At 56.1% G+C, this 10,981-nt stretch overlaps 1 protein-coding gene across 1 annotated transcript in view; it reads right to left on the reverse strand.

The window, feature by feature from the left end:
* Positions 1 to 6,424: 6,424 nt before the first annotated feature.
* Crygn (crystallin gamma N) overlaps positions 6,425 to 10,981 on the reverse strand; it is a 5,718-nt gene continuing 1,161 nt past the window's right edge. Inside the window, exons 2-4 of the mRNA XM_042677297.1 lie at positions 10,273 to 10,521; positions 7,408 to 7,553; positions 6,425 to 6,560 (exon numbers count right to left, since the gene is read on the reverse strand). Of these exons, the coding sequence (XP_042533231.1) occupies positions 6,425 to 6,560; positions 7,408 to 7,553; positions 10,273 to 10,521 (531 nt within the window). The remainder of the gene's footprint in view (positions 6,561 to 7,407; positions 7,554 to 10,272; positions 10,522 to 10,981) is intronic.

The following is a 10,981-nucleotide window of genomic DNA, read 5'->3' on the forward strand; positions in this document are numbered from 1 at the left end:
TTCCCATCACCCTCCCTCCTCTTCTAGATGCTAAATGAGATATACGATTCTGAAGGTGGAATTAGGTCCAGGAATTTTTTTTAAATGCCTGTTTTTTTTTGTAAATCTCAACCGAGAAGAATTATTTAAAAGGATCCTAAAACCAAACAGTCCCATGCCACAAGACCCTTTGATTCAAGGCCAGCCCAGACTGTTTGTCTCCAGACTTGCGTTGATAGCATCAAAACGGATTATTGGGAAGTTGCTAGGCAGCCATACACACAGGTGACTCAGGGGAGCTGCAAACCCTGGCCCAGCCAGGGGACACAAACGCCCGAAACTGGCCACTCAGCCTCTGCCGCACAGCTGGCGGCCCTCCCTGCCTTCTCCCTCCCTTGTCTTCCGATGCTAGATGAAGCTCTGCTGGCTGCTACTTGTGTGCATTACTCAGAAATTTCTTTCCTTGTTATTCTAACTTCCTGGAGAGTCATTGGTGAGCTTGGGAAATAGCTGAGAGTTCCTCTTCTCTTTTTCTCCCTCCCTCCCTCCTTCCCTTCCTCCCTCCTTCCCTTCCTTCCTCCTTCCTTCCTTCCTTCCTTCTTTCCATGCTGATATTGGGGCTTGAACTCAGGGCCTTGTGCTCTGCTGTTCAATGCTGGCACTCTACCACAGGATCCATACTTCCACTCTAGATTTTGGCTAGTTAAGTGGAGATAAAGAGTCTCATGGATTTTCCCACCCAGGCTGGCTTTGACCCACAATCCTCAGATCTCAGCCTCCTGAAAAGTTAGGATTACAGCATGAGCCACAGTGCCCGTTGAGTTCCTCTTTCTACAAGGAAATCTCCTCTTTCCCACGTATTTTCCTGATGACGTAGCAACGTCTGGGCCTGCTGCGAAGACCCTGAGCAGGGGCAAACCACACACACACACACACACACACACACACTGCCAAGACCCTGAGCAGGGGCAAACCACACACACACACACACACATACACACACACACACACACACACACACTGCCAAGACCCTGAGCAGGGGCAAACCACACACACACACACACACACTCCCTATCGAGGAGCGCACACCTGCAGGCTGGTTCTGGGGTGACACCACCCCACCACGCGGCGAGTCACAGGGACAGGCTGCAGCTGGCCCCGCAGGATTGTTTTCAATCACAGGCTGCACAGCTGGCCTCGCTGCGGGCAGCTGCAGAGCCAAGCCTGTTTACAGAAGCTCCTCCCACAGGGCGCAGGCGGCCTCACAGTCACCGTGGGAGTCACTCGGTGTCTGGGGACCGCAGCCTCATTGGGAGGTGGGTTGGGACCAGGCATTCAGCTCCCCCGCCCTGCAGTGGCCTTGCCGTGTCTCCTGGGAGCTTCCCCTCCGGCCCCTGCTCCCCTGGACTCAGCAGACAACACAGATCAGTAACAAGGGGACGGGCGGCATAGAACAGAGCAAACCTGGGCGGTACCTCGCCCCAGGGACCTGCCTACAGCCCCGCGCCCCTCAGCAAGAGCTGCTAAACATGCCAGTACCGGGCAACAGCCACAGACCCAGGAACCACCCCCCCCAGCCCGACACTGAGGTTCAGGGTGCAGATCTCCACAGCGGGGCCTGGGGCCATGGTTCCCACCTGATCCACAACTCATTCTTCAAAGGAGACTCCAGAGCTCGCTCGGGTGCTGACTGGTTTTATTTAGTGACACTGCCGTGCAATCTGGTGCTTTGTACACAGTCAGGTGAACACAAGACAAAAACACAACGACCGCAAACTGTGTTTTCCATCCCTGGGTGACAGGGCGGGGGGGGGGGGGCGGCGGCGGGGGTTGCTCAGGACCAGGGACACGAGGGGATGGCTCTAAAAGGCCCCAGCTTTCCAAACCACAGCGTGGAGACGGAACTATGTGAAGCATTTGGGCTCCGAGCCACTCTGACCCCCTGGACAGACTTCAGATAAACTACAGGCCTGCCCACAAGCTGCGGTGGGAATTTTGTTTTCCTTCTTTCCTACGGAAAAGCAGATTTGCTGACAGATTAGGATGAGGGGGCCGGGTGACAGGGAGGTCACCCCGGAGCACAAAGCCTTGGGAGAAGCCCTAAATCACTGCTAATGAGGTGCTGCTGCCAGAAAAGCAAGCTGGGCAGAAGCCTCTGGAATGGACAGAGCTCGTGGGCAGGGCTCTCCAATTCCCTTGGGGGTAGTTACACCTCCCCCCCCACACCCCCCACACCCCCAGGACACTGAGGCTTTTACAAGAATATATGATTGCCACGTAGGAAAACAGAACCAACATTGTTTTGTGTGTGTCTAAAAGAATGCTTGCCGAGCACGCATGAAGCTCTGGGTTCAATTCCTCAGTACCACATACACAGAAAAAGCCAGATGTGGAGCTGTGGTTCAAGTGGTAGAGTGTTAGTCTTGAGCAAAAGAAGCTCAGGGACAGTGCCCAGACCCTGAGTTCAAGCCGCAGGACTGGAAAAAAATAAAGGGATACTACCAGGCACTATAGTTCACCCCTGTAATCCTATCTACTCAGGAGGCTAAGGTTTGGACAGAAATGTGAGGCTCATTTCCAATTAACCTGCAAAAAGTGAAAGCAGAATTATTCAAATGGTATAGCACCAGCCTTAAATGGAAAAAGTCAAGCTTGAGGTCCTGAGTTCAAGCTCCAGTACTGGTACAAAATAAGAGAAGAGAAAGAAGGAAGGAAGGAAGGAAAGAAAGGCCCTCCTCCCTTTCCCATCGGGTGTGAATGCTGGTCTTGGTGGGCGTAAAGGAGGGAAAGTGGCGGTGAAGCTGGCTCACGGACTGCGCGCAGTCTGGTCTGGCACAGCACGCGAGTTTGTTCCAAACAGGATTGAATAAAAGAATAATAAATAAATAAATAAAAAGGGGGGAGGAGGATGGGGGGTGGGGGGAGGATGGGAAGGGATGGGAAGGGGAAGCAAAGGAGGAGGCTACAATGCTTGATAAGAAATGTACTCATTATCTTGCCCATGTAATTGTAACCCCTCTGTACAGTATTTTTACAAAAAGAAAAGAAAAAGAGAAAGAAAGAAGAGAGAGAGAAAGGGAGGGAGAGAGAGAAAGGGAGGGAAGGAGGAAAGGGAAGGAAGAAGTACATTATCTGTGTGATAGAAATACTGCAATGAGCTAGGTGCAGGCAGCTCACAGTAATCCTCGCTACTCAGGAAGCTGAGATCTGAGAATCACGATGCAGAAAAGTGAGACTCTTATCTGTGAGACTCTTATCTCCAATGAACTATTCAGAAAAAGCCAGAAGTGGCTCTGTGGCTCAAGTGGTAGAGCGCTAGCCTTGAACCAAAGCAGCTCAGGGACAGAGTGCCCAGGCCCTGAGTTCAAGTCCCAGGACCAGCCCCTTTGCACAACGAACGTGCTACCAGCACAGAGCAGGCCCGAGGCTGGCGGAGGTTTCCGGTGGCTGTGTTCTCCCACTGTGCGTGTCAGCGATGGAAGGCGTGGGGCCCAGCTGCCACGTGTGCCCGGCCTGGGTGTGAAGCCGGCTGTGTGCTCTCAGCACACACACTTAACCAGCCTGTGCCCAGCATACCTCCTGTGAACGGGGTGATGACGATGACGTCACAGCCCTGGAGTTACTATCAGCAAAATTACACGGGTTCTGTCGATTACAGAACCTGCAGTAAAGTCAGTGCTCCAGGAAATGGTGTTGCGATCACGTGATCCTGCGTGAGCTCCAGACCACCCAGGATGGTGCCAGCCTTAGGAGTAGGGGTGGAGGTGTGCTGCGCAGCTGTGGTAGACTAGGCTGGCGTGCAAGGGTCAGGCCCCGTCGGCAGACACACCCCTGTGCGCAGCCGGCTGGCTTATGCCCAAGCTGGTAGTAAAATGACAGGCTGAGGATGACTTTATTTATTTTTGTTGGTCATGGAGCTTGAACTCTGGGCCTGGGCGCTGTCCCTCAGCTCTAAGGCTCTACCTTGTGAGCCACAGTGCGACTTCTGGTTTTCTCGTGGTTAATTGGAGATAAGAATCTCACAGACTTTCTTGTCCAGGCTGGTTTTGAACTGCCATCCTCAGATCCTAGCCTCCTGAGTAGCTAAGATTAAAGGAATGAGCCACCCGTGTTCACTGAGGATGAATTTAAACAAACACCTTTGGTGGCATGATGGAGTTAGGGACAGACTGGTCTAGAAATCTGAACTCAGGTAGGTGGTTGACTTTTTTTCCCCTCAGTCGTGGGGCCTGAACTCTGGGCCTGGGCGCTGTCCCTCAGCTCTCCAGCTCAAGGCCAGCCTTCTACCACTTGAACCACAGAGCCACTTCTTTTTTCCGTTTATGTGGTGCAGAGGAATTGAACCCAGGGCCTCAGGCATGCAAGGCAAGCGCTCTACCACTGAGCCACCTTCCCAGCCCTGTGGTTGACTTTTATTAGCTTTTGTCTTGTTTTGGTTTTTGTTGGTCATGGGGCTTGAATTCAAGGCCTGGGCGCTGTCCCTGAGCTTTTTTGCTCAAAGCTAGTGCTCTGCCACTTTGAGCCACAGCTCTACTATTGGTTTTCTGGTGGTCAATTAGAGATAAGAATCTCATGGAGGGGCTGGGAAGGTGGCTCAGTGGTAGAGCGCTTGCCTTGCATGCATGAAGCCCTGGGTTCGATTCCTCAGTACCACATAAGCAAAAAGAAAAAAGCCAGAAGTGGCGCTGTGGCTCAAGTGGTAGAGCACTCGCCTTGAGCTGAAGAGCTGAAGGACAGTACCCAGGCCCAGAGTTCAAGCCCACAACCAACTAAAAAAACAAAAAATCTCATGGACTTTCCTGCCCAGACTGGCTTTGAACCAAGATCCTCAGCTGTCAGCCTCCTGAGTACTAGGATTATTAGTGTAAGTCACTGGCATCAGGCTTTTTTTAGTTTTTCTATAGTGTGTGTGTGTGCACGCGTGTGTTTTGTGTGTGCGCGTGTGTGTTTGTGTGTGTGGGCATGTGTGCGTGCGTGTTTGTGTGTGTGCATGTGTTTGTGTGCACGTGTGTGTTTTGTGTGTGCGCGTGTGTTTGTGTGTGCGCGTGCGTGTGTGCGTGTTTGTGTGTGCATGTTTGTGTGTGTGCGTGCACGTGTGTGTGCGTGCGTGTGTTTTGTGTGTGTGTGTGTTTGTGCGCGCATGTGTTTGTGTGCGTGTGGGCATGTGCGCGTGTGTGTGTAGTGTTTGTGTGTGTGTGTGCGCGCGTGTGTTTGTGTGCGTGCGTGCGCGTGTTTGTGTGCACGCATGTGTTTGTGTGTTTGTGTGTGCGTGGGCATGTGTGCACGTGTTTGTGTGTGTGTTTGTGTGTGTGCGCGTGTGTTTGTGTGTGCGTGTGTGTTTGTGTGTGTGCGCGTGTGTGTATGCGTGTGTGTGCATGTGTGTGTGTGCGTGTGTGTGCGTGTGTTTGTGTGTGTGCGCGTGTGTTTGTGTGTGCGTGTGTGTGTTTGTGTGTGTGCGCGTGTGTGTGTGCGTGTGTGTGCATGTGTGTGTGTGTGTGTGCGTGTGTTTGTGTGTGTGCGCACGTGCATGCACGCTCCCATGCGCATGTGTCAGGTGTCTATGTTGGAGAGTGTCCGGCTGGGATGTCCTCAGCTCACTTCCGGTCAGCGGCTTCTCTGGTTGCCAGGCGGGAAGGGCAGGTGCGGGACTCCACCAGCCCTCTGTGTTTCTGTGAGCCCAGCTACCAGGTGGCAGGAGGCTGCCCTGCCCTTCCCAGAGGCCTGGCGCCGTATCGAGGCTCGGCCTGGGCCATGCTGGGACACCCTGGGGGCCTCCCGCACTCCCAGGGGAGGTCTTTGTCACCCAGCTCTCCGCAAGCGCTGGCTGCCGCTGAGCTGAGCAGGCAGGGTGCAGGGGGCGGGGAGAGGGTGACCGGCAGGGCCAGCAGGCTGAGCCGGGGCAGCACTGGCACTGGCTGTCCACCCCCTCCCTCTCCACGGCTCCCGCCAGCCCTGTGCCTCCTTCCCGGCAGGATGTCCCGGTGTGGAACCTGGGCGGCTGGGGCGCGTCTCCCCTCGGAGGTGCACGCATGGGCCAGGGTGGACAAACCCCGAGAGGCCGGGTGCAGACGCTGGCAGTGGCAACGCTGAGTCAGGAGAGGCTGGCGGCGGGATCTGGGCACTGGGCCCCGCCTGGCACAGCCCCCGACCTGGCCTGCACCCCCTCCATCCCCGCTGACTGACCAGGGGTCCCCCAGGAGGAGAGGGCGCGGGTGGGGGGCATCCTGGCCTCTCCCTGGCCCTGGGTCCATCACCTCCTGCCCCTGGGCAAAGCCGCTCCAGGGTGAGGTGAGGTGTGTGCCTCCTCTTGTCCTGCAAGAACCCCAGGATCCATCGGGGCCTCCCAGTTCTCCCTCCAGGGCCAGGGGCGCCTCCCCTCCCCCGGGGGGCCCAGGAGGCACTGGGCGGGCACAGTGGGCATTCAGGACCTTTATTGCCGGGGTCGCTAGAAGAAGTTGACCACCCTGCGCAGAGACTGCACGCGGGCGCTCGGCGCCTCCCACTCGGAGCAGCTGCGGAAGTCGCCCCTCTCCACCACGTACATGCGCCCGCGGTAGTTGGGCTCCTCGTACAGCACCCACCTGGGGGCCAGAAGGGTGGTCAGGGGCGCCAGGGTGGCCCGGGGACCCCTGCCCGTCCCTGCCCCACTGGACAGCTGTGTGGAACCACTCAAAAACTGGAAGTGACACTAGGGCTCAAAGTGGTAGAGCACTAGCCTTGAGCTAAAAGAGCTCAGGGACAGCACCAGGCCCTGAGTCCAAACCCTATGACTGACAAAGGCAGGCAGGCAGGAAGGCAGGGAGGGAGGGAGGGAGGGAGGGAGGGAACAAGGAAGGCAGGCAGGCAGGCAGGCAGGCAGGCAGGAAGGAAGGCAGGAAGGCAGGAAGGAAGGAAGGCAGGAAGGAAGGAAGGAAGCCCTCCCAAGGGCTGCACACGGCTCTGATCTCTAGGGCTGCCTGTGGCCCAGACCAAGGGAGGGCTCTGGCCTTCACTTGGTTCAAACAGTTCCTGCTTTTCAGCCCCAGCGCCCAGGGCTATTGAAGGCTTTTTCTTCCTCTGGGACACAGACCCCAATTTGTGAGTCTTTTAGCTCAAGGCCCTGTGTACAGAGGAGCTCAGGCAAGCAGAGTGAGCACCAGCAACACAGCCCAGCCCGGCCCTGCTCCCGCTGCTGCGGCCTCTCCCTCCCCAGCCCCCCCCCCCCAAAACCCAGTGCCATCGCTACCCAATGCAGAATGCGCCCCCCCCCCCCAGCGTCAGGACGGAGGAGCCGCTACAGGGAGTCTTGGGGACCCCATGTCTCTCTCTGAAGCCTTGCTGGGCTACTTGTCTGGGAGCAGAGGAGGCAGCGTGGGGGTCGGGGTCTGTGAGGCTTGGGGCACAGTGCCCACCCCTCCCGCCCTGGGCAGCGGCCCTGCCCGCACTCACGCGCCGTCTCCATACACCTTGACAGCGTTGACGCAGCTCTTGGGCCAGCCGTGGCTCTGCAGGAAGGGACAGTCTTCCACGAACTCCAGACACTGCCCCGTGAAGTTGCAGCCCTCGAAGATTTCTAGGCGGAAGTGCTCCCCGTGCTCCAAGATACAGCCGAGTAGAGGAAGGAAGGAAAGAAGGGAATGTGTGGCGTGCCCCTCCCTCTCCCCCTTCCCTATCAATCCTGTGTACCAGGGTTCTGGACGCCGAGGTCTCCGGGCTGAGCGGAGGGGCTGGCAAGCGCCCCCCTCTCCCCCCTCTCCCCCCCCCCCCCCAGGACATACAGTGCTGTTCTTTCACATGAGACATGATGGGACAGAAAGGGTTTTTTTTTGCCAGTCCTGGGGCTTGAACTCAGGGCCTGGGCACTGTCCCTGAGCTGCTTTTGCTCAGAGCTAGCACTCTACCACTAGGCCACCTTCCCAGCTGGTTTTATTACTCTATAAAGCTTTAGAGCTGCTGGGAATGGTAGCTTTCTTCTGGAATTCTAGCTACTCTAGAGGCTGAGATCAGATATAGAGCAACCCGGTCAAAAAGTTCTGCAGACCCGATCTCAACCAATAAAAGCTGGATGTGAGCTGGGCTCTGTGGCTCATGCCTGTAATCCTAGCTACTCAGGAGACTGAGATCTCAGGATCACTGTTCAAAGCCAGCTTCAGCATGAAAGGCCATGAGACTCTTATTCCCAATTAGCCACCAGAAAACCAGAAGGGGAGCTGTGGCTCAAGGTGGTAGAGTGCTAACCTGGGCTCTAGTGGCTCATAGCTATAATCCTAGCTACTTAGGAGGCTAAGATTTGAGGATCGCAGTTTGAAATCAGCTCAGGCAGACAAATCCAAAAGACTCTAATCTCCAATTAGCCAGCAAAAAGCTGGGATGGTGGGTGTGGCTTAAGGGGTAAGGCACCATGCTTGAGTGGGAAAAAGCTGAGCAAAAAAGAAAGAAAGGCCCTAAGTACCAGCACACAGATACAGACACAGACACACACACAAATACTGGGGGAGGTAGCAAATACCTATCACCCTAGTGATGCAGGAAGCATAAATAGGAGGATCAAGGTTCAGGCTGACCCAGACCAAAAAACAAGACACCCGTTTGAACAATATCAAAAGCAAGGCTAGAGGTGTGGCTTAGAGATAGGGAACTAGCCGAGCAAGTTTCACACTAAGCTTAAACCTCAACGCCACAAAGAAAAAGAAAAATCTTTAGAGCCACTGAATGGATGCACTTCTCTGATTTCCACTTTCCTATAACCAAGGAATCCACGCGGGACCAGGAGGGCCAGGTGGCTGAGAGGCTGCTGGAGCAGGGCTTCCAGTCAGGTGCTGAGCCCGGGCCTTCAGCCCCAGCCAGACAAACACGCTCCCCAGCCTCGACAACTTCGCCCAGGGCGAAGAAGGCAAACCACGGGCAGGCCTTCAGATACTAATGCTTTAGAAAAGGCAATAGAGCCTTTTCTCAAAACCCAAAGGCACTGATCTAAAACAAATAACGGACCGGGTTGGCTCACGTCCCTCCGGACGCAGACTCCTCCTTCCAGACACAGGAGGCTGCACCCCGATGCCAGCCCCTGCGTGGCCCACGTCCCCACCCAAGTTGGCACCAGGGACGGTTCCTATGGGAACAGCATTCACAAGCTGCCCACTCTAGGTATCCATACAAATAGCATTATCCGAGAGCCAGGCCAGCCGTGTTCATTCATTTCCCCAAGGTCCATGGCCTGGCATTCATACTAGGCAGGCATTCTTAAAATAGGCCGGCTGATTCTGCAAGATACACGGACAAGAGAGGGCCCCGCGCAGAGAGGTGCCTGACCCCACTCTCCTGATGTCTCCCAGAGCCCCGGATCACAGGGCAGAGAGGACCGGCAGACAGGCGGACGGGCAGACAGGCGGACAGGCAGACAGGCTCTCTCTGTTTGTGGAAGAGGCCATTCCTCACCCAAACCACTAGCACACAGGAAAGCTGGGGTGAGCGGCAGGCCATGCCGGGCCCGGCGGCCACCTGTGTGTGTCTGAGGGCCTGGCCCACACGTCCTGCTGCGTGGCCCTGGATTCCTCCTGCTCCGTCCCAAAGGAGGAGCCACTGGGCCCTACTCCACGCCATGTTCACACCAGCCTTCCTTTTGCTGATGCTCCTCCATCCAGTTGAAATTCCAAACTTAGATTGTGTGTGTGTGTGTGTGTCTACCAGTTCTGGGGCTTGAACTCAGGGCCTGGGTGCTGTCCCTGAGCTTCTTTTGCTTCAGGCTAGCACTCTACCACGAGCCACAACACCACTTCCGGTTTCCTGAGTGGTTCATTGGAGATAAGAGTCTTATGGGGGGCCTGGGAAGGTGGCTCAGCGGTAGAGCGCTTGCCTTGCATGCCTGAGGCCCTGGGTTCAATTCCTCAGCACCACATAAGCAAAAAGAAAAAGCCGGAAGTGGCACTATGGCTCAAGTGGTAGAGCGCTAGCCTTGAGCTGAAGAGCTGAGGGACAGCGCCCAGGCCCAGAGTTCAAGCCCCATGACTGGGCCTTCCCCCCCCTCCAAAAAACAAAAAAAAAAGAGTCTCATGGACTTTCCTGCCCGGGCTGGCTTTGAACTGTGATCCTCAGATCTCAGCCTCCTTAGTAGCTAGGATGACAGGCGTGAACCACTGGTGCCCGGCTACATGTTTAGATCTAAACTGGCTCCCTGGAAACTCATAGGGGCTCCCCAACTTGGTCCCGACATGGTGCGCTCGTGCCAGGGGTTAGGTCTGGGCAGGCCTCTCTGGGTGTGGAAGATGTTGGGGTCAGGCTGGCCCGACCTGTCCGCCCCAGCCTGTGGCCACTCACCATGCCTACAGGCCGGCAGGAGCCCATGTGGTCGTTGTGACCATTCCAGCGGTAGAAGTCGGGGTAGTCGCCGTGCTCCAGGATGAACTGCTGGCCCCGGAAGTCAGGGTGGTCGAAGCAGACCCACGCTCCGCTCTCCACGCGGATGGAGTTCACTCTGTTCATAAAGCCTCGGTCCTGGAAGTTGTCACAGTCCCCAAAAACCTCCAGCTTCCTGCCGGTGAAGTGCTTGCCCTCGTAGAGCGTGATCTAGGCGGGCCACGTGCAGTGACTCAGACAGAGGCCGAGGAACCCAAACTCCCGAGCCCCAAACCTGGCCTCGCTCATCGCCCTCTGCTGATTGGGCAGAGGACCAAGGCCTGCGCCAGCGCCGCTGCCCCGCCCCGCCCCAGGGCCCACACTGCACTCACTCGCAGGGACTTGCCCTGCGTTCGCGCACACCAACCCTGGCTCACTGGTAAGGCATAAAGAGCCGAGAGGAAATGCTGGCAGAAGAATAAACTTTATCCCAACCCCACAGTTATTTTTCCAAAATTTCCAGTTCCCAGCGCTGAAGCTCTCCCTGGAAGACCAGAACCCGCGAGAGCCAGGTCCCCGGGGCCAGCATGTGTGTCACCTCGGGTCTTTGTTTCTAAGAAGGCCATTCCTCTTGGTGACTGGCCAGTGCCAAATCTGGAATTTTACCAACCCACAGGATGGCCCTTTGCTT

The sequence above is a fragment of the Dipodomys spectabilis genome, unplaced genomic scaffold, assembly GCF_019054845.1.
Source record: "Dipodomys spectabilis isolate Male_0828 unplaced genomic scaffold, ASM1905484v1 ptg000034l, whole genome shotgun sequence".
NCBI classification, from domain to species: Eukaryota; Metazoa; Chordata; class Mammalia; order Rodentia; family Heteromyidae; genus Dipodomys; species Dipodomys spectabilis.